Genomic DNA, 24,285 nt, shown 5'->3' on the forward strand with positions numbered 1-24,285 from the left:
AAACTACAGAATCATGGGCTAAACCATGATGCACCACAAAGCTGCTATAGGCGAAAAACAATATGCTAATAATAAAAAAAGCTTAAGTGGGCAAAGCCACATGTACAATGATATAATTCCCCAAGAGGTCTTGCCATAGAAAAATTTATGCGTGAATAAACTTTAGTTGGCCCCCTTCCAACATCCATTTCAAATGGTCCTACTTGAGGAATGGGTCAATGCTTCCACCAGGTGTCAAATCCACGAGGTCCAATAAATAATGGCTAGGTGTGCGGCTCCATTGTGTGGAATAATGAGGCAATGAATGGCCACTTACAGTGATCAAATAATTTAATCCGTTCAGGTATTGGGATGCCGTGGTGCTAATCAGTGCCAAGAAACTTTGCTAGAAATTCGAAAGGCTTTACGAGTTCATCGAGCCTAGCAGTGTGTGGTATTCTGGGCGCTGATTTGATTGGGATCCATGCTAGATCTTTCTCCTAGACAACCATCTCTGTAAAAACCCTCGTTCTGTTGCCTTCTTCCTCATTGCATTATGGTTTACTACACCATGTGTACCACAAACAAATGTTAAAAAACAACTGGCGAACAAACGAACGAAGGCTTCCTTTTGGTGGCTTTGTTGGCGTCCTTTTTTTGGCTTCTGGTGGCAAACTCAGACCCAAAATTTCAAAAGCGCCGATCCCTGTTGCTAATTTGGGTCTATTGCTGTTCTCTGAAGATGACCCAATACATGTAGTTTATTGAAAATGGTTGTTATTGATGTCAAAGGCAGTCCAAGTGAAAGGTAAAGTTATATAGTCAAATAGCATATTTCGAGACCTTTCCGATGATAGGTGGCACGCCTCCTAACTCCTCACGATTGTGGAGAAATAGATTTTTGAACGTATTCATATATATATTTAAATATCATGTCATTTGCACAAGTTGGCCCCAAAAAGGATGACGTCAAATACTATATATATGCCACTCGTGTGGCTCATTTTATTAGATTTTACACGAACCCAACACCCAATATCTAATTCCAAGCAATTAATTACGGAACAAATACACAACTAAGTTCCTAACAAAACTATTAAGTGGAAGCAAAATTACACAATCTGAATTACAATGAGACAGATTTCTGCCCAACAAATGGGTTCATTATTATTAAAACTCAGAACTTACTTGGGCTCCCGTCCTAGGTTAATGGCCCAACCGAGAAAATACAGATTACAATACTTTGATCTGATATGAACTTTACTTGGACTCTTTCTTGCATATCTGGATCTCTAGCCCCTCTGCACCCTCTTGGACCTAGCACATGCTCTTTGAGATGTTGTTCTCAATCTTGTGCTGCTGTTGTGTCTTTGCTTCAACCCTTAGGCTCAATTTATAACTTTTCTAAGCTAAGATCGATGGCCAAAATTAGCTCGTCAACTTAACTGAAGATAAGTTACCTCACTTTAGTTAACTTTCTTATCTTTAGCTTTCTTTAATTTAGCTCAAGTACCAGTCATAAATTTAGCTTGCTTTACATGCATATCTCAGGCATGTCATATGCAACACATCTGCATGCAAGCATCTCACTTGCACACTCTGCATGTTGCATGCAAACTCTGCATGCTGCATGCAATCAACATGCAAACTCCGCATGTCACATGCAACTGATATGCATGCCTTGCATGTCGCATGCAAGCTCCTAAAGAGGCAAAACAAGGTTTTTCTAGGCAAGGAAGATGGCTAGAAGACCTTCCGCAGTTTCAAAAGTACCTGCCCGAGCTACAAAAATCAACACATTTGAGCATTATCTTGGGTTCTAGGCAAGCAATAAGGTATTAGACAGACCACAGATCCGAGCTGAGGGAAGAGTGCTGAGTTTGACCACAGATCTGAGCTAAGGGAAGAGTGATGAGTTGATGCAAGATCCGAGCTGAGGAAGGAGAGGACTGAATTGAGAGTCAAGACAGGGCCAAGCTGAGGAACAGTGAGCTGACTAAGGAAGACTGCCGAGCTGTTAAGTAAGGTCTGCAGAGGTGATTTTTGTGGATATCCACTCGTATTTTTCTGTGCTTTTTATCCTTGTTTGTTTCTGGATAAGGCCGAGTCCTGGTCTATCTAGGCCCCAAGCCTGTAGAGCAGCTTAAAGAGAAGTGACAGTGTTTTCTGGGTTATCTTTGTGGGCTAAATTTCTTGTGTTTAAAAGCTGCCAACAGACATGGCTATTTTGATTGCAAAAAATTGTATTTACCCTGTTTTGGAGTTGTACCTTGGAGTAGACCTGAACAGGCGTAATGTCGATGAGCCCTGAAACCTTTGTAGAGGACGAGTTATAGACTGTCCAGACCACATGGTGAATGATGAAGGGAAGGGCCACTGGCTCGCTGATCAAGCAAGAGACTAAGGTATGAGGTAGACCAGAATCCGAGCAAGGGAAGAAAGGGCTGAAGTTGACCAAGAAAAACTGTTGCAGAACTGAGCTTGTAGAATTCACTGTGGTTAGAAGGTTTCTGAAAGAGCAGAAGAGAATCAGATTATAAAGACATGTAGCGCATACTGCAGAGAGCAAACAAAGAAAAGGTGTGTTCAGACATCAGTGTGTATTAGTAAGAGGATAAAAACCTGTGTTTGTGGAAAGCTTCAAGTATTCTGAGGTTGAGAAAGTTCTACAAAAGTTAGCAGATACAGTGACCTAAGATGTGGAGTGAAGCTTAAATGACTTGAGTCAAGGACTAGGACAAGGCAGAAAAGGACAAGTGGCTGTGATCAGGCTTGAAGGAGCAAATCTAAGAGTGGCATGGTTGGGTGACAACTCCTACCGAAGAAAGGCAATTTGTGTGAACCAGGAGAAGTTGTGAAGTATCTTGAAGAAGTAGGTTGGTGCCTACAAATTGCTGAGTTGGTGCTCAGCTGAGGGGATTAGAGTCTCCTGTAGGTTAGTGCCGATGATTTGCTGAGGTGGTGCTCAACTAGGGGACTGAAATCTCCTGTAGATTGGTGCCTACAAAAGTTGTAAGTTGGTGCTTAATTTGTACGAGGAAGTTTACAAATATAAATTGTACAGTGTTCCTTATATAAAGATCTGTGTTTCATGATTTGTGTGCATCAAATGTTTTAAAAGCTAAAAATTGTTAATGGTAATGAATTACTGATTCACCCCCCTCTTAGTATTTCCAACACAATTGTAGTTTCAGAAAGGGGTTTTACTGTGGCAGAATGTGGAGGGGCAGCAATGGCAGCCCATGGATCATTATCATCACGAGGACTTGCTTCCTGAGACATGGATTGGTAATCATTCTTGCAAAAAGATCCACTGTCTCTTCAATAATCCTGTAGACTTCAACAATATTATGTAGGGTGCTGACTAGGTCATATGCCTTGGATATACTTCGATTCTCATTTTGCTACAGCCTTATCTATTTGTCTTTTGTTTCTCATCCGTGTCATTTTCATGTGTAGAAAATTACACCTCATCTTCTTTGCTGGTTTGTCACTGTAACAGGCTGAGATCTGTTTAAAGAAAATCTTTTCCAGAATTGTCCTGCTTGGACTTACTACCTCAATTAATCCATACCTTTGATGAACTTGTAAGGAACAGCTGAAGTTAACATGGGTTATTATAATATAATAATTATCATGCTCTGCCTTAGCATCTCAGAAATTTATTCTATCCTTCTCTATTTGCTGGTCGAGACTATATACCATCAGAGATTGCATCCCTGCTACTTCATCCTGCTTCAAAACCTTCCTTTGCTACTAAGCTACTGCTGGAATATATGGCAGTAACAGCTCCGAAAATACGCTGGGTTTGACTATTCAACTCTGCATGAAATAAAGTCCACCATGATGAATGTTCGAGTGCCAACAAGAACCTTGATTGAGACTGCAATAGTGAGCTGAAGCTTTGGGCATAACCAGTCAGATTTTATCAATCTGCTACAGGTAATAATCAGCTTAAATTTGCACATGGATGTTGTCTTAGATGACAGGCTGTATATACCTCGACTGAGAAATTGGCACAAGGAAGAGACTTCCAGAAATTAACGATTCACACATGGATGGACAATTTGACTCACTGCCTCAACTTCCATAACATCTAATCTTCTCTCCTCATAACTCTTTTAACATGGTCCAAATGGGTTCACAGTCAAGCATTTTATCCCTGTTGAGAAAAAATTCTTTAAGTACACCTGCTGGAAGGAGGGGTAACAGCCCCATCAAAAAAAGCCTAGGGAACACTCTTATCAATTTTCTAATTCCTACCCTCATTGAGTTTTCTTTCTTATCCTGTGGGAAATGACTGAATATGCTGAGTCCATTGGCTGCACTCTTTATCAGAGGAATATTATTTTTCAAAATTTGAAAGGTTCCTAGCCAACCTAATTCCCCTGGCCACTATTAATGCAAGAGTCTTAAAAGCCTTTGTTTGTGGATTCCCTGCCCAATTCCTCAAATCTACTTCAACAGAATCCCCTGAACAGACATTTTTCAAACCTGTTAATACCTTCACTTCTAACCATACCTGTTTTAAATAATCGCAACCCATGATCAAATGACCATTTGTCTCTTCACTGAGTTTACAAAGAGCACATTTGCCAGGTCCTTGTTAATTCCTCTTTTGTAATATATTCCAAACTAATACTTCGTTCATCAATAAATGTTGAGAAATCTAGGGCATCATGAATTAGGTGATTTCTCTTGATTAGTAACTGCTTGTGAGTATCTTTTAGTTCATTAGATTATGATCTTCTCTTTGCTTAAGTTATCCGTGTTCTTCATCAAACAGCTATCAATGCATAAACATAAATAGACAAGAGACACAGAATGTAGGCTATCAGCCTGGGCCAAAACCCTCATTCTTTGAAAGGAAAACCCGCACAAATTCTTCTTATAGATATTCCAATTGACGAATACCAAGACCAAGACCAAGACCCATGACCTATTAGCCACTCCAAGACCAAGATACTAGTTCTCTGTCTTCTGCTCTTTTCTTCTTCTTGACTCCTCTTCCTCTTCGACCTTCTTAATGCTGAGATCATCTCCACAACGAACTGTAGATACATTAGAGATGGCACCAAGACATGTCAATGTAGTGTCACCAAAATGTGACCACTGTAGCAGCGCCGAAATACTTGTCACTGCGATCCGAGTTCCACTGCAATTTATCTGACCTTGTCACTGCATCTATCCATCCGAATGAAGAGATAGATCCGAACTTCTGTAGACTGTGTTTAGTTCTAAACAGAACCCCACAGTCCCTACCTCATCCGAGCTTCACTCTGCCACTGTTCATCCGAAACCACAGGGATATCTGAACTTCTTACTGTGCTCATCCACCCGAATTTCAGAGGGATCCGAATTCCCTTGACTGAGATTATATCCAAACTGTTTACTGTCCCATCCGAGTTCTATCCGAAATTGTCTCTGCCTTGTCCACCGAAAATCTCAGAGATATATCGAACTTTTTTTTCCTGTGTAAATGCGGAAATCCTTCACACCTATATATAGTGGTTTCCCTCCATAAATAAGCCGACCTGAGTATATGAAGGGTTGTGTCTCTAAATGGGTAAGCCGATGTCTGCCATCTACTTCATTTGGAGGCCGATTTGAAGAGGACTGTGCTTGTCTTTGGAGGGCTTCTAGACACTTTCATAGACTCGTATACATTTGACACATGCTCAATAAAAGCTCTTCATACATGACATTAATTCTTTTGACAATTCCTAAAGGCTCACAATGGGAGCCATCTATAATAAAACCTCTTGCTCATGAAACCCATGAAGCAAGCATCACAAAAATAATTTTATTATCATTTACAAAATTCACAACTACATGTCATTATGAAGACCGAATCTAGTTACACTTTTCAACACTCCCTCTTAACTAGGGAGGTATTCATAATGGTACTTGGTCATTCTCATTCTGAAGAATTTCTTATAAGAAGAGTTGGATTGGTGACCCATCTGTATAGCATCATATCAAGCAACATTATCACATAGCAAGGCCTTGACTAACAACTCTATCCACATGATTAGAGCACAATGTTGGTGAGACAAATAATTCATAGACACCATAATCATTGTCTCTCAAGGTACACACTGCTGAGAAATCTACGACATCGGAAGTTAGGAGATTTCTCTTCTTGAAAATTGCTTGTGATATACTTTTACTTATTGGTTTATGATCTTCTCTTCGTTATATTATTATTGTGTTCTATTCATCAAGACAATTACCAAATAAACAATAGAAGACAATAGACACAGTATGTATGCTTCTCAGCCAGGACCAAAACCTCTCACTCCTTGAGAGGAAAACCCAATCAGAAATTCTTCCTATAGATCTTCAATTGACGAATACCAAGACCATGACAAAGACCCTTGACTCTGGAGTCCTCCCAAAAGAAAGTTACTAGCCTCTTTCTTCACTGCTTCTCTTCTTCTTCTAGCTCTTGGCTTCCTTCCATTCTAGATCTCGGCTTCCCTCGGCTTCTTCTTCTTCTTGGTCTCGGCTACCTTGGTCCTCGGTCTTCTCTTGTAGGCTAGTAGCCCTACCACAAAAACCCTAATATATTCTTCTTCGGCTCCTTCTAGAGAGGCTTTATACCCATACAATAGACAACAACTACTTCGACTTCTTCTGGATACCTTCGGCTCTAGCTTTCTTTGCATGTGGGAGGAAAAACTAACCCAAACCGAAACTGGAATATCTTTGTTCTTCTTCCTTTTTGCTTCGTTGATATGGAGACTTCTTCTGGAGGCTATCTTGCACTTCTTTCTCGACTTGCTTGACCGAATTCATGCCTTTCAAATGAGGCCGAGTATGGGTATATATACAAGGTTGTTCATGACCCTTAGGCCGACATGATCTCTTGGAGGGAAGTCGACTTCATCTTCTAGATTCTTCTCTTTGTTGTAGGCCGACATGAGGAGGGCTAGTGACAAGGTCTTGGAGGATGACTTTTACATAGACAAGAATGACTATTTACAATGTGTAACATGACTTCATTACATGACAATGACTCTTTTATTCTTTTATGACTAGATGACAAAATTCCTAATGACTCTTAATGGGAGTCTTGACTCAAAAATAAAATCTCTTGCTCATGAAACCCATGATGCAAGCAATACAATAATTTTATTTTTCTTCTTTACATCTCTTTACATAGAATCACAATTACATTTTATTATGAAGATCGAACCTAGTTACACTTTTCAACGCTCCTTCTTAACTAGGGAGGTATTCATAATGGTATTTGGTCATTCTCAATCTGAATAATTTCTCATAAGAAGAATCAAACTGGTAACCCATTTGTTTAGCATCATATCAACTAGCATTGTTACATAGCAAGGCCTTGACTAACAAATCTATCTCTCCACAAGATCTGAGTTCAATGTTGGCGAGACCAATGATTTATAGACACTCCCAACATTGTCTCTCTCGGAACATACCCTACCTGGGTACTTAGGGTATGTTCCATGAGGACTATTCTTATCTTGGACTCCCCAGCCCTCAAAGAATATTAGTCCTCCGCGACTACTCTTCTCTTGGATGTCCTATCTCATCCTCAAAGAGTATCGAATGCCAAATGATTTCCTAATCCTCTCATTCTGTCCTCCCAGGTGAAGACCAGAATGATGTGTCTATCTCTCCCTCTCAATTAGGGAGGACATATCTATTCCATTAAAGGAATTTACTCATTCCTACACAAGGAATGTACCTAAGCTCCCTCTTGGCTTAGGAATTTCCAAGTTTCTTCCAAGTAAGAAACTTTCCAAGCTCCCTCTCAAAATAGGGACCTTCAACAGCTCCTCAGGTGGAGATGATGGGACAACCAACTGCTTGAAGAACTCCTTTCTTCGATGTCATGAATTTCTTCTTTGTTGTGGAGTCTTCATCTTTTGGGACTTCTTCATAGGGCACAAACCATCCATCACTTTCATCCATTAATCATGTCATCATTCCTTTCATCGGAAAGTGATCCATTAGTCTTCATTTGGCATTGCTTCATGTTATGCTACCTTCATTAGGATTTCTTTTCCGGAAGGTTCTTGCATCCTTCTACATGGTTCTTCATGGAAGACATTCATAGTTCTTTCCTTCGGTAGCCCTACATAAGCCCATCCAGATACTAGTTTATAAATAATGAATACTTAAATCATAATTACCTTTGTGATGGTCTTTCATCATGACATCTTCCTATAGGCATCAACATCCTGCATATATGTTGACACATTTCCTAAAGATATATCTTGTCAAGGGTCTCCATCTTTTTCCAGACTTTCATTAGAGTCTTCATACCTTTGTGGGAGATATCATAGTCAAATCTTCTTCGACTTTCGAATGTTGATTGCCTTTACCATTGTTGCATATTTGACGATCTCTTCCTTCCACATTTCATACCCAGGAGCTTCAAAGTTCCTTAGTTGTAGTCAACCACCTCATACTCCACATGAGGACATATTATGTTGATTTCATCTAATAAATATGTGACACATGCATTTTTGCATCCCTTTGAGATTCTTTCTTTGATCATGCCTCTTAAGATAGAGTAGTGATCCATGTTGTCTGCAACCATATGACATGACTTCCACAATATTAAATTTGAGCATACATACCTCATCTTTTCTTTGGGCCATCCATACTTGCTGCAACAACTTCCTTTGAAAGAAGGAATTTCATTCCCTTGATCTGCTTCACTCTCGTGTTATCATACCATCAATCTATGAACTCCACAAATTGGAATTCTTGAAGAAACATTTACTTTTCCTCTTGATCAGTGAATCTTACATTGAAGATTCCATCAGAGAATCTTTGAGGATCTTGCTTATCCTATCTTTTGTATGATAACCCTTTTTCCAGAGGAATTCTATAACAATCACTTGATCTTTCGATGAGGTTTCCCAGAGCTATATCCTATATAGTTGACTTCCTTAGGATTTGTTCCAGACACCCGTCATATAATACATGTCACGAGCTCACTCTTCTAATGCTTCTACCATGATGCCATTCTCTAATATGATGCATCCTATCTCATTTCAAAGCTTCCTATCTACAACAATACCTATTAATGAAGGAGATTCTTTTAGTCATATTGGAGATCTTTCACTTCCTCCTTCTTAGGCTTCTTTGTCTCAGGCTCTTCTACTTCTTCGGTAATATGGGCTTCTTCCTTATTCCTCTTGTTATTGTTCCTTTTAGGACAATCTCTTCTATAGTGCCCATATTCTTGACATCTATAGCACTGAACCTTAGCCATGTCCTTTTTCTTTTGAGGGCCAAATTTACCAAACTTCCCTTTTCTTGTAACTTAGAAATCGGAGAACCCACAGTAAAAACCATTTTCCGTCAACGTTTCAAATCCCAACAGGGATCCATCATCAAGACTATGATGGATCCCTTTCATCTGATCTTTTGTCACTTTCTTTCTTCAACCTGTCTTCTTCTGCCTTGCATAGAGACCATAATTTGATGAATGGGATAGCTTCCTCTTCCTTAGTAGATATGAGGTTACCTTGTTCATCAGTCAATGCATTTAGAATAATGGAGATCATTTCTTTATCAGATACCATCTCTCCTAGATCTTGCAATTGAGTTTTTATTTGAGATGCTTTTGAAAGGCATGAAGATATCCCTTCATCCTTTGATACCTTCAATTTATATAGATCAGATCTAAGTGATATGATCTTTTCTATCGTACTTTCAGAGAAAAGTTCTACCAGCTCATCATATATTTCTTTTGATGTCTCCAACTCGGCTACATAGGGAATGAGAGGATCTTTGATAGATTCCTTAAGAATCTTTTGAGCCTTTAGATCCCTTTCCATGTATTCAGATAATGCTTGTTCTTTGGATGGCTTGGAGACCTTTCCATGGACATGATCAATGACTTCATTTACTTCGAGGACTATGTCTATCCTTCTTTTCCATTCAAGGAAGTTTGATATCCCAACCAGCTTATGGTTCTCCTTGAAACATGAAGTCATTTTTACTAGATTAGATTATAAGAAAAAGGTACTTGTGAAGATAGAATCTTCAACTTGATGATGATGACGAACTTGATGCTTCTCAGATGATCCTTTTAAGAAGGTTCTTACTTCGACGAGGGAAGATTTCCTTCTTTAGGATGATCTTCTTCCAAATGAGATCCTTGCTTCAATAAGGAGAAGATTGCCCTTTATGACAATGCCTTTCGATCTAGCCTTCCTTAGTCTTTGAAGAGCTTCCACTCCTTTGGTGATGTATGAGTGATGATCTCAAAAGTGCTTCTAGGGTTTTTGTATGATGGAGATCTTGATCTCTTGCTTGGTGTTCTTTGACTTGCTTTGATCCTTCTTTGAAGCTCGATTCTCATGTGTCTTCTTGCTTGAATGCCCCTTCTTGACTTCAACACCTATGCTCTGATACTGTGTTGAGAAATCTAGGGCATCAGAAGCTAGGAGATTTCTCTTCTTGATAATTGCTTGTGATATACTTTTAATTGGATTATGATCTTCTCTTCGTTATATTATTATTGTGTTCTATTCATCAAGACAATTACCAAATAAACAATAGAAGACAAGAGACACAATATGTAGGCTTGTTAGCCAGGGCCAAAACCTCTCACTCCTTGAGAGGAAAACCCAATCAGAAATTCTTCTTATAGATCTTCAATTGACGAATACCAAGACCATGAAAAAGACCCTTGACTCTAGAGTCCTCCCAAGACCAAGTTACTAGCCTCTTTCTTCACTGTTGCTCTTCTTCTTCTAGCTCTCGGATTCCTTCCCTTCTAGATCTCAGTTTCCTTGATCTTCCGGTCCTGAACTTCTTCTTCTTCTTAGTCTTGGCTACCTTGGTCCTCGGTCTTCTCTTGTAGGCTAGTAGCCCTACCACAAAACCCTAATATATTCTTCTTCAACTCCTTCTAGAGAGGCTTTATACCCATACAATAGACAACTACTACTTCGACTTCTTCTGGATACCTTCGACTCTACTTTTTTTTGCACGTGGAAAAGAAAACTAACCCAAACCGAAACTGGAATATCTTTGTTCTTCTTCCTTTTTGCTTCGCTGATATGGAGAATTCTTTTGGAGGCTATCTCACACTTCTTTCTCGACTTTCTTGACCGAATTCATGCCTTTCAAATGAGGCTGAGTATGGGTATATATACATGGTTGTTCATGACCTTTAGGCCAACATGATCTCTTGGAGGGAAGTTGACTTCATCTTCTAGATTCTTCTCTTCGTTGTAGGCCGACATGAGGAGGGCTAGTGATAAGGTCTTGGAGGATGACTTTTACATAGACAAGAATGACTATTTACAATGTGTAACATGACTTCATTACATGACAATGACTCTTTTATTCTTTTATGACTAGATGACAAAATTCCTAATGACTCTCAATGGGAGTCTTGACTCAAAAATAAAATCTTTTGCTTATGAAACCCATGATGCAAGCAATACAATAATTTTATTTTTCTTCTTTACATAGAATCACAATTACATGTCATTATGAAGATCGAACCTAGTTACACTTTTCAACACATACTCCACTCGGGTGTTCACCGAGTATGACCTTCCATTGGACTATTCTTATCTTGGGTAGCCAGTCCTCAAAGAATATCGGTCCTCCACGACTCCTCTTATTTTGGATGCCCTATCTCATCCTCAAAGAGTATCAGATGCCAAATGATTACCCAATCCTCTATTCTGTCTTCCCAAGTGAAGACAAGAATAATGTGTCTATCTCTCCCTCTCAATTAGGGAGAACATATCAATTTCTAATCTCCCTCATGGCTTAGGAATTTCCAAGTTTCTTCCAAGTAAGAAACTTCTTTTCAGGCTCCCTCTTAATTAGGGAACTACAACAGCTCCTCAACCAGCTGCTTGAAGAGTTCCTTCCTTCGATGTCATGAATTTCTTTGTCAAGGAGTCTTCATCTCTTGTGGCTTCTTCATAGGGCATAGACCATACATCACTTTCATTCATGGGTCAGTCATGTCATTATTCCTTTCATCAGAAAGTGATCCATTAGTCTTCATTTGGCCTTGCTTCATGTCATGCTACTTCCTTTGGTAGACCTGCATAAACCTATCCAGATATTTGTTCAATAAGATATGAACACCATATCTCACGACCTCTTCCTTTCTTTCTTCACACATTTCATTCCCAGGAGCTTCCAAGCAGAGTTCCTTAATTGTAGTGAGCCATCTCATACTTCATATGAGGACATATTATGTTGATTTCATCTAGTGTGACCCATGCCTTTTGACAACCTTATGCTTTTCAAGATCGAGCAATGATCCATGTTACTTGCAACCATACAACATGACTTTATAATATTGAATACAAGCATACATACCTTATTTACCTTTAGGTCATCTAGGCTTCTTTCAACAACTTCCTTGATTGAAAAGAGCTCCAACCCCTTAATCTGCTTCATCTCCTATGTCATTGTATCATCATCCAATGAATTCCACAAGTTGAAGTTCTTGATGAAACACTTGCTTCCACTCTAAATTGGTGAACCTTCCGATGAAGATTCCATCAATGAGTCCTGAGATCTTTCATATCTCTATCCAGCAAATGTTTCCTTTTGATGTATGATGAGACTTGTCCTGGATGACTTCTTCCTTTTTCTTGAGTTTCCAATGAGGTTCCCAAGAGCTATAACCTTCTTAGTTGACTGCCATAGATTTTGTTCCAGCTGTCCTATCACGAGCTCTTGCTTCTAATGATTTTCCTCTTTTAGCTTCCTCCACTTCTTTGGTGAAATGGACTTCTTTTCTATCTTCCTTGTTATTGCCCTTATTAAGTTTAGGACAATCTATCCTGTAATGTTCATAACATTGATTCTTAACTATGTTCTTTCCTTTCGGCAAGTGTCTGAATACTTTTTGCCCTCAACCTGTCTTCTTCTATCTTGCATAGAGACCACACGTTGTTGAATGGGATAGCCTTTTTATCCTCATAGACATTTGTTACCTTGTTCATCAGTTAGTGTATTTGGAATAATGAAGATTATCTCTCCCAGATCTTGCAATTGAGATCTTATGAAGATAACCCTTTATCATTTGATACCTTCAATTTGTGTAGATCAGATCTAAGTGATGTGACCTTCTTTATTACATCTTCAGAGAATAGTTCTACCAATTTATCATATATCTCTTTGATGTCTCCAATCCAGCTATATAGGGAATGAGGGGACTTTTGACTGATTTCATGAGAATCCTTTGAGCCCTTTGATCCCTTTCCATATATTCAGATAATGCTTGACTTTCAAATGGTGTGGAGACTTTTCCATTGAAATGACTTCACTTTCTTCGAGGACTATGTCTATCCTCCTTTCCATGCAAGGAAGTTCGATGGCCCAACCATCTTATATATCTCCTTGCAAAACGAAGTCATTTTACTATATTAGATTATAGTATGAAAGATACTTACTTGACAAGTGAAGATGAAATCTTCAACTTGATCCATTTGATGAAGGTGGTTGATGAAGATCTATTAGTGCCCTTTTGGATGATCTTCCAAATGAAAATCCCTTCTTCAATGAAAGGAGATTGCTCCTTTTATGATGACAAGGCCTTTAGATCTAGCTCCCTTTGTTGATGGAGATTGAGGAGGATGTTTTTGATGCTTCTTCGGATGATCTTCTTCAAGGATAAGGAGGGTATCCTTGCTTCGATGAGAGGGAACTTGCCTTATAGCTTTTGATAATGATGACAATGCCTTCTAGCCTTCAAGATACTTCGACTTCTTTGGTGGTGAATGAGTGCAGATCATAAATGCTTCTAGGGTCTCCACTTTCTCTAAGATGATGTGCTCTTAGTCCTTGAAGTTCTTCTCTTGAATGTCTGTACTTTGGGCTACCTTGCATTGTAGATCTCTTTGACTTGATGAGGGTCTTTGTGGTCTTTTAATGATGACTCAGAGGATCCAAAACTTTCGCTATTGTAGACTGCTAGTTGCTTTGATTTGTCGATCTATTTGCCTTGAGTAGAAATAAGGCTTTGGCCTTAAATCTTTGATTGATGATCCCAAGACTTTTTTTGAAGTAAACTTTCTTCTTTGATCTAGGGTTTGATTCTTAATGTAGATCTTTGAACTTTTGCTTTGATATCCTTCGAAACTCGATCCTTTGCCTTTTTTGAAACTTGATCCTTGAGTGTCTCTTTGATTTGCATGCTCTTTTCTTGACTTTGACACCTTAGCTCTGATACCATGTTGAGAAATCTAGGGCATCATGAATTAGGTGATTTCTCTTGATTAGTAACTGCTTGTGAGTATCTTTTAGTTCATTAGATTAGGATCTTCTCTTTGCTTAAGTTATCAGTGTTCTTCTTCATCAAACAACTACCAATGCATAAACATAAATATACAAGAGGCACAAAATGTAGGCTATCAGGCAGGGCCAAAACCTCTCACTCTTTGAGAGGAAAATCTGCAGAAATTCTTCTTATAGAGATTCCAATTGACGAATACCAAGACCAAGACCCTTGACCTATTAGCCACTCCAAGACAAAGACACTAGTTCTCTGTCTTCTGCTCTTTTCTGCTTCTTGACTCCTCTTCCTCTTCGACCTTCTTAATGCTGAGATCATCTCCACAACGAACTGTAGATACATTAGAGATGGCACCGAGACATGTCAATGTAGTGTCACCAAAATGTGACCACTGTAGCGGCACCGAAATACTTATCACCGCGATCCGAGTTCCACTGCAATTTATCCGACCTTGTCACTGCATCTATCCATCCGAATTTTGAGATAGATTTGAACTTCTGTACACTGTGTTTAGTCCTAAACAGAACCCCGCAGTCCCTACCTCATCCGAGCTCTTTCCTGTGATTGCTTCCGAGCTTCACTCTGCGACTGTTCATCTGAAACCACAGGGATATCTGAACTTCTTACTGTGCTCCATCACCCGAATTTCAGAGGGATCTGAATTCCCTTGACTAAGATTATATCTGAATTGTTTACTGTACCCATCCGAAATTGTCTCTGCCTTGTCCACCGAAAATCTCAGAGATATATCGAACTTTTTTTTCCTGTGTAAATGCGGAAATCCTTCACACCTATATATAGTGGTTTCCCTCCATAAATAAGCCGACCTGAGTATATGAAGGGTTGTGTCTCTAAATGGGTAAGCCGATGTCTGCCATCTACTTCATTTGGAGGCCGATTTGAAGAGGAGGACTGTGCTTGTCTTTGGAGGGCTTCTAGACACTTTCATAGACTCGTATACATTTGACACATGCTCAATAAAAGCTCTTCATACATGACATTAATTCTTTTGACAATTCCTAAAGGCTCACAATGGGAGCCATCTATAATAAAACCTCTTGCTCATGAAACCCATGAAGGAAAAATCACAATTACATTGTCATTATGAAGACTGAACCTAATTACACTTTTCAACAATAAACACCACATAAACAGCGTTGAACCTAATTACACTTTTCAACAATAAACACCACATAAACAGCGTTGCTTTAGTAGGACATTTCAACTTTCAAAGATAGCGCCACTACCATTGAAGTTCTCTTCTTCCTTCCTTTATACTTGAAAACATCTATCCAAGCCTAGGCACGTAAATCCTCAAAGGAGAAAAAGACCAGACTAGCTTGTCCTGATGTTCCTGGATTCAAACATGATTCCTTTCTACACATGGCAAAAGACCATTCCATAAATCAGCTTCATTGCCTGTGAAGCCCATCCTGTCCGCCGTAAGCCATCCCTGCCTGCATAAAGACTTTGCAAGTGTTGTTAACGTAACTCATTTTACAAAACAATTGAATTTGATATGTTTGTTGGTTAGATGGAGACTCGGGTACCTGTGCTTACATAGAAGGGTTCATTTCAATGGATTGTTTTATTGGATATCTATGTTTAATTCCAAAGATATGGAAGTATATGTTGTTAATATCCCAGAAGAATCTAAGATAAATCCTCCCATGTACCTTGTGGGCTATCGGTCTCTCACATATGTTATTTTTTTTTAAAGGATTTTGAATTAGCGGTTTGTTTTGGATTTTGATCTATGAGTTCACTTGCTTTCGCTAATCTTTGTTTTGGATTTTAATGTATGAGTTCACTTGCTTTCGCTAATCTTCCTTTTGTTATATTTGTAGACTTCCGGAACGAGGTATAAAGATATAAACTTTTTAGATGGCGAATTTGTTGAATATGATGAAAAAGGTGAATGTCCAGTTGGAATTTCAGATCTTAAACACAGGTTTGTGGTTACAAAGTAAAGATTGCCGTTCATAGAATGTCAACACCAACGCCATGCATGTATTCTTATAATGGAATAGAGACCTTCGTTTCAAATTTTAGAAAGAGAGGCAATGGCTCCTAGTATTTATTTACTAGCATGTTGAAATATGAATTGGACATATATGTAGAATAAAAATTTCTTCTATTCGACTCATGTATTTTGACAAACTCTTAACTTGATTTAAGAGGGGTTTGTGCACCTTGGTTTCATTCCTTTTGATAGAATCTCAATACGGATGAGCTTCCCATCTATATTTTGTGTGGTGTTCTAGTTTGGAGTGGGGGTGCTAAGCTAAGGCTTTATAGTAAATGAACGTGTTCAATGTCTTACAGGAATTTTGTAATGAAATTTAACATATATTTTTTAGCTTTCAAGTTTTTCAAGTTTGTGGATGATATATGTTGTTGGTGGCAGTTTCGTATTATACAACTTTTGCAGTTCTTCTGATTTGATTGTTTGTATAGATGATAAAGGTGTACGGATTTATTTTCTTAATTTTTTCTTTGCCACTTTATAATTAAATTATAATATATAGGTGTAGTTTAACTTATAGACGAAATAGTTTTCCTCACCATAATCTGGCAATACAGTTTCAAGTCAGAGTGTGATTTTGTTGTTGTTTAAAATACATTTTTGAATGCATAAATGGATTCAGCACCAAAACTTATGGGGAATTTGAATTTTACAAATTAATTAATTTAAACTCAAGTTTTTAAAAATTTCCACCAGATTTTGTTTAAAATTAACCAGAGAAAATGTCGTGAAAAAAGGTAATTTCGTTTATAAGTTAAACTAAGCATATATATATATATAGGCTTAGTCTAACTTATAAATGAAATTACCTTCTTCACGACATTTTTTTTGGAAAAAATTAATTTTGTTTGTAAGTTGGACTATATATATATTTGAAAAAAAATCCAATTTCATCTATATATATTTTTGAAATTGTCCTTTTTTTTTCAATATATATATATATAATTATACTTCTTTTATATATATAAATACTTGAAATTGTGCTTCTTATTCTATTGATGGATAACGATCTTTAGATTAAATTTCATATAATATAAATTCTAATTTACTTGATCATGAAATACAGATAGGTAAAACATGAGATTGAGCATGAAGTTACAAGATCGTTTATGTACAGATAGGTAAAACCTGAGATTGAGTATGAAGTTACAAGATCGTTCGAGACATGAGATTGAGTATGAAGTTACAAGATTGTTCCAGATATATGATAGGTTATGCAAAAGTGTTATTAAAATTTTTGTATATATAAATTACTTGTTTATTTATTATTTCTGTTACAAGATTATGCACGTGGTATTGCACTGATTACTTATTAGTTTGGTTAAATATATGAAATGTTTTCTAATTTAACAAAGGTGAATAATTTTTTTTAATTGAGATATATTTTTGTTGCTATTGGCTGTTAATTTAGAGATGTTATTGTACAATGCATGGTAATAGGTAAATTTAGTGGGTACATAGTTTGGTAAATATATGAAATGTTTTCTAATTTAACAACGGTGTATAATTTTTATTTTTTTATTTATTTTTTTATTGAGATATATTTTTGTTGCTATTGGCTGTTAATTTAGAGATGTTATTGTACAATGCATGGTAATAGGTAAATTTAGTGGGTACATCATCCATGGCTCGTACGGTTGACTGGAAAGGTAATTACTACATAACTCAAGCTCATACGACACTTTGCGTAGTGATGTTAAATATTTATGAGCCTTATCATTTAATAAATACATACGAAAGAGACTATCGAGAGACCATATATCTCTGCTATTGGTTGTTAATTTAGAGATGTTATTGTGCAATGCATCATAATGAGTGAATTTGGTGGGTGCATCATCCATGGCTCGTACTACTGTCTGGACAGGTAATTACTCGGTGTTCCACGGGGATGCGTCCCCCAAGGTCGGGTGCGCGCACCCAACGCACTCGGGACGGGGGGATGTCTGGGGAAACGTTTCCCCACGTCCCCCTTTTGGGGAGACGCGGGGAGACGTAGGGGGGGGACGTTTCCCCAATGTGGGGGACGTGACTCCATAAAAGGGGGACGCCTAGGTGTCCCCCCCTCAATATGGGCTATGCGTCCCCCGTCAAATTTGCTTGTAAACAATGATTTATGACAAGGAAAACCTAGTATTTGACCATATTTCATACTAATGCCTATGCAATTCATGGTAATGTTAAATTTTTAAAGTAAAAGTGACATTTTCCTTTATCTTTCATTTTCATCATTTACTTAAATTTTTAACATTACCATGAAATGATTCAGGATGTTTGAGATTGGTTCCAACCTCATTGGATTTCATATGGAGAAAGTAGAATTTTAGATCTCACTCAAAATCCAACAGATTTAACAGTTTTTCAGGGATTCAGGATTCGATGGATTCCAATGTTTCCATTGCATTTTGTCATGTACAAGGGTATGGAATTAGTATTCAATTAGGAGCACCAAGCCCTCTTTGTACTTTAGAGTGACTTTTAGACTCATCACTCCACTGTTTTTGAGTTTTAGTTATATCAATTTACTATTCCAGTATTCAGATTTCAATATCTATTATAGTCTATTATGTTTAGTACTAATTAGATTCTAGAATGATGAATGATGAATGATGAATTCTAATTTTAAATCAATTTAGAATCTAGAATGATGAATTTAATTTTTAAATCAATGTAGATTCTAGAATGGTGAATAATGAATAATGAATATGGATTGGAGTATTTCATTATCGAATCTCGTGATCTATGGATGAATCATGTATGTATTAGTAAGGATGATGAGTATGGATCAATGTATTTCATTATTTAATTCAATTATGTATGTATCATTGTATTTATGTTTTCATTATTCAATATGAATTTTGAAATATATATATATATATATATATTAAAAAGGAAAAAAAATATATATATACCCTGATGTCCCCCGTCTTCCTAAATTTCCCTAAAATTTGAGGGTACTCCCACATGTCCCTATTGTGCGTCTCCCCGTCTCAGAGTCTTGGTGGAATATTATAATTACTGCATAACTCAACTCGTAGAAGCTCGTATTGCACGTCTACACGTCTACGTGGTGATGTTAATGTGTTGATAACATATTTATGGGCCTTGTCATTTAATAAATATATATATATTATATATATATGAAAGAGACCATTTTCGAGACCATCGTTTTGAGATCTTCTATCCCTCATATCATATAACAAGGCAGCGAGTAATAGAGCTTTCAATCCCTCGTATCATATAACAAGGCAGCGAGTAATAGAGCTTTCAATCCCTCGTATCATATGAGGCAGGGAGTAATAGAGCTTTCAATCCTTCATATCATATAAGGCTGGGAGTAATAAAGCTTTCAAACAACGCCGTGTGGCCCCACCCGGAGAGGGGTTGGTTTGTACTGTTCCAAGTTTCGAATTCCACCAACCTGACCTTGCTGCTTTTCTTCCCGAAGGTGGCAAAACCTATCAAACTCAGGCTTTTCTTTTTTCATAAATTTCATTTTTATATTTTTTAATAAATGTATGACTTATTAAAGTTTTCATGAACTTATAAAAAAATTGTTTCTTGATATTATACTTTTATATTAATTGATATTGTTGCATTAACATAAAAATAATTTTAACGCTCCTAAATAAAACAAACTTAACTCTTATTAAATAATTATATATTAAATATATATTTTTAATTGTAAACTTATAAAAAAAATTGTTTCTTGATATTATACTTTTATATTAATTGATATTGTTGCATTAACATAAAAATAATTTTAACGCTCCTAAATAAAACAAACTTAACTCTATTTCAATTGCACGCGACGTGCATGACTTGACGGTTGGGGCGGATGGCTTCCGCACCCCCCAGCCGGGATTGAATCCTGCGGGCAATGTTGGACCCGCGCTTTGGTGCTAGCTTGCCTTATGCTCGATTTGTTCTGAAATTCGGCCATATGTTCTGAAATTCCGCTGGCTGGCCTCGTCCATATGTCGATTTAAATTCCGCTGGCTGGCCTCGTCCATATGTCGATTTTCCCTCTGAAAAAGAAAAAAAAAACAAACTTAACTCTTATTAAATAATTATATATTAAAAAATGAAAAAGGTAAATAAAATACAGGTTAGAAACATTAAAAAAACACTTTGTTTAATAAAATTGAACTTTAACTCAAAATATACATTAAACACATAAAATTTCAGTGTCCCAACCGGTTTCGACCCTCGATGCACTCTTGACAAATCAATTCAGTTGGAGCAATAAAGCTTTCAAACAACGCTGTGTACCCTCACTTAGAGAGGAGTTGGTTTGTATCGTTGTAAGTTCCGAAATCCACCAACCTGGCCTGGCTGCTTTTCATTATGGCTTTTTCTTCTGTCACGAATTTCATTTTTATATTTTTTTAATAAATGTATGAATTATTAAAGTTTTCATGAACTTAAAAGCAACGTGTTTCTTTAAATTATAATTTTATATTTAATGATATTGCTGCGTTAACAAAATAAAAATGATTTTAACGCTCCTAAATAAAACAAACTTAACTCTTATTAAATAATTATATATTAAAAATATTTTTTAATTGTAAAAAACAAAAGGCTGAAATAAAATTCATGTTAGAAATCTAAAAGAAACAATGTTTTTAATAAAATTGAACTTTAATCTAAATATACATTAAATTACAGGAAAGATAACTTCATATGAGGTTTTTAAAGACAACTAGATATGTTGGGAGCTAGCTCTTAGGATAATTTATTTAGTGAGGTGTTTGTCGAGAAGCTGGGAGCATTTAGTTTGAAGCTTCACAGAAAAAGAGAAGCTGGGAGCATTTAGTTTGAAGCTTCACAGAAAAAGCGCTGAATACATCAAGCACATAAAAAAGCAATCTGTCCCATAGACTATTTTTATTCTTATAGATGTTAAAATAATTTCTTTTTCTATGATTAGACAAATTTTCAGGCTCTCGAAAAGTCTCGACCTCGGATGCATTCTTCACAGAATCAATCTAGTTGATGGCGAGTTTTTGCAATTTAATAAATATCATGCTAACTGTACAACAACGATTTGGTCGGTCTGGTAAATATCTTGATATTGACCACAATTAATCCAAAGTGTATACAAATGAGCCAAATTAAAGACAAAATTAAATGAAATAAAATTGTTCCATGTATCAGAATCACACACGGAAGCAAACCTCTGTTATTTTTGGACCTCCACCTTGGAAGTTGTTATTTTTTTGTGAATCTTTGTCATTTTCTGCTCTCCGCCCAGGAAATTGTTATTGTCTACTCTCCACTATGCAAGTGAAATTAGCTTGAGGATGCACCTGGGCTTATAGACCCGCGGTCGGGATGGTCGGCTTGCCGCCTCCCCACCCAGGTTCTATTCCCCTGGATGTATGATTTTGGCTGCTCCTGCAGCATAATGTTGTTGATACTTGCTCTGCTGCAACAGATATTTGTACTTCCTCGAAAAATGTGAAAGATGTGACTTTGGCTCAGTTCCCAATTTCGCTTCGCAGCTTCGGCTGTTGTATCTACTTGCTTCGGTGATTATATGTAAATGTCGCTTCTTCAGTGGGGATGCTCTTCCCCCACTGAAATTTGCTATGCTGCGGCAGATATTTGTACTTCCTCCAAAGATAGGAAGGATGTGACTCTGGCTCCGTTCCCAATTTCGCTTTGCAGCTTCGGCGGTTGTATCTACTCGCTTCGGCGATTATATGTAAATGTTACTTCTTCAGTGGGGATGCTCTTCCCCCACTAAAATTAGCTTGAGGACGAACTATTCAAGTGAATTTAACATCAAATGTGCCACAAGTATGAGACAATTGAGACAATTGTAGCGTTGGCTCTGCTTTTTTGGACAAATTCAACTGATTAGTCATATCCATTCAGGTAATTCTTGACGCCTGCTTTAATATTTCTAAAATAGTCCACCATGAGCGTATTTTGACAGAAATTGAGAACTTAGATTGAAAGTTCCTGTCAACTGCTTGAAATACTCCAAATCAGACTAAATTTTGATAATATTTCATTCCTGTGTCAATGCATTTGCATTTTTTTGTTGAATATTTAGGGAATGGCTTTCCCAATGCTGGGTATAGTCATGTTGAATTGGCAGTTTGGTAAAATTGATGGAGCTATTACTTCAATCACGATTAAAAACCAGAAATAGTGCCATCTGTAGGCAGCATAGGTTTTCACATTCACTGGGATACTATAGTGGATACTCTGGTATCCATGCAAGAGCCATGGTTTAATTACGACTTACACAAAAGAGTTTTGGTTGTTCCTCCCGTTAACTATTTCCTGGACGACTTCACCTTGATTGACTTTAAGGATCCTCACAATGTAGAGGGAGCAAAATACTATTTTAATGAAAGTTTTGACCATGAGGAACTAGTTGTGCAGTAGAATATCTGTAAAGGCGTTCTCCATTTGGGCATAGGTGGTGTTTCGGTAGTAGAACTGATGGCCGTAGCGAATGATGACCTAAATGTTGACCATTATGACGCTTTCTAATCGACTTTTCCAAGTCAAGAAAGAGATTATTCTCTAGCTTTTCCTGACATAGGAAGAAAACCATGTCTGGATTCCTAATATTTCCATATCCTCATGCGACTCCATTTGTATTTTTAAATAGAAGAAAACGGTGGCACTAGTGTTTTCATTGGCTTCTCATTACGACCTTCAAAATACCCATTAAGTAATCAAGTAATCAAGTGAGGCCTGGCAAACATTATGCAAGTGAGGTCGGCAAGTGTCCACCTTGTAATTGTTCTACTGTCCATGGGACACCAAAATTTAGAGCAAGAAAACACAATAACATAGAACATTTTTGTCGTTTGAATGTATGGCTACAAACTTTTGTAAAAAATGCACCAGATCTTTCAATTCAAGATCTTACATATGTATATCTAAACAAGGTAAACTAATTCTTGGTACGAAAGAGGATAACTTTTGGTGATTTTTATCAGCTATTAGCTGGTGACATGGTTATTTATTTAACTTGATTTTAGTTTTGGAAAGTAAGATGGTCCAACTAGAAATCTAATGGTTTACTTGATTTACTTATTTAATTATATGTCATGCTATGCAACCATGGAATTATTAATCTATTAGATTTAAAATTTAAAATTTGAACTTATAATAGGGTTTGAAATCTAAAGTGGCTAAAGAGGCGCTTTATTTGAAATGTTGAAGCAAAGCCCAGGGCAATGTTTGATGAGGTCAATGTTTGGTTTCTCATCCTAGAGCTAATAGAGATCAGGTTTGGGTAGTTCCCAATAATGGTTTCAACTGTTTTGGTCAAGAAGAAAATAGATACAGCGAAAAGGTAACCTATTTGCTAGATCAATTTTCTATTACTAGACGGGAGATCTCTTCTTCACTATTGGTTTTCTACTGAGGATTTAATTAATAGAAAATGGTTTATAAATGGTGTGACCCACTCGTATGCACTTTACTTTTGATTGTTGCAATTGTAAGAAATTTTGGTAAACGCTATTATTTCAGCTACTTCGAAACTTAGAGACAAAACACACTTTTACTTCGCTTAATTCGAGTTCAAGGTCGAGGCAAGGTTATTACGAATGCTATGAAACTACTTTGTTAGGATTATGAATGTTCAATGTAATAGTTGTCCTATGTGCAAATAAGGTATTATGTAAATAAGAGAAACAAATAACTATTAAAGAAGCCATTGAAATCAGATAACAAAGGATGAGTTTCTATGTAAATATTATCTCACCAACTGCTCAACATCTACTGATATGTATGGAAAACAAGGATTTCACTAGAAGATGCTTTATGCCTAGAACATAGAAAAAACAAAAGAAGAAGAAGCATGATGCATCCAACTATGTTGCAAAGAGTTACAACCCACTATTGTCAACAGAGTTTAGTCTTGGCCTAGTCAAGTTTTCTACAACCATTCATCAGGAATATATAAATCCATAACACTATACCAAGGGAACCCAGATGGAAAACAAAGGATTAAAAGGGGAAACTATGAAAAAAACCCAAACAACAG

At 37.1% G+C, this 24,285-nt stretch overlaps 1 protein-coding gene and 1 long non-coding RNA gene across 2 annotated transcripts in view; both read left to right on the top strand.

Annotated features, from left to right (window-relative positions):
- LOC149154228 (uncharacterized) overlaps positions 1–16,685 on the top strand; it is a 53,475-nt gene extending 36,790 nt beyond the window's left edge. The window contains exon 5 of the mRNA XM_089443793.1: positions 16,093–16,685. Within this exon, the coding sequence (XP_089299919.1) occupies positions 16,093–16,215 (123 nt within the window). The 3' untranslated portion in view covers positions 16,216–16,685. The remainder of the gene's footprint in view (positions 1–16,092) is intronic.
- LOC149154229 (uncharacterized) lies at positions 582–3,597 on the top strand. Its single transcript, XR_016263319.1, has 3 exons — positions 582–2,991; positions 3,195–3,267; positions 3,439–3,597. It is a non-coding gene; the product is annotated as an uncharacterized LOC149154229 (long non-coding RNA).
- Positions 16,686–24,285: the final 7,600 nt, after the last annotated feature.

This window comes from Pinus tabuliformis, chromosome 9 (assembly GCF_031772625.1).
Source record: "Pinus tabuliformis cultivar Carrire ecotype Pingquan chromosome 9, CPIR1, whole genome shotgun sequence".
In the NCBI taxonomy this organism is placed as follows: domain Eukaryota; kingdom Viridiplantae; phylum Streptophyta; class Pinopsida; order Pinales; family Pinaceae; genus Pinus; species Pinus tabuliformis.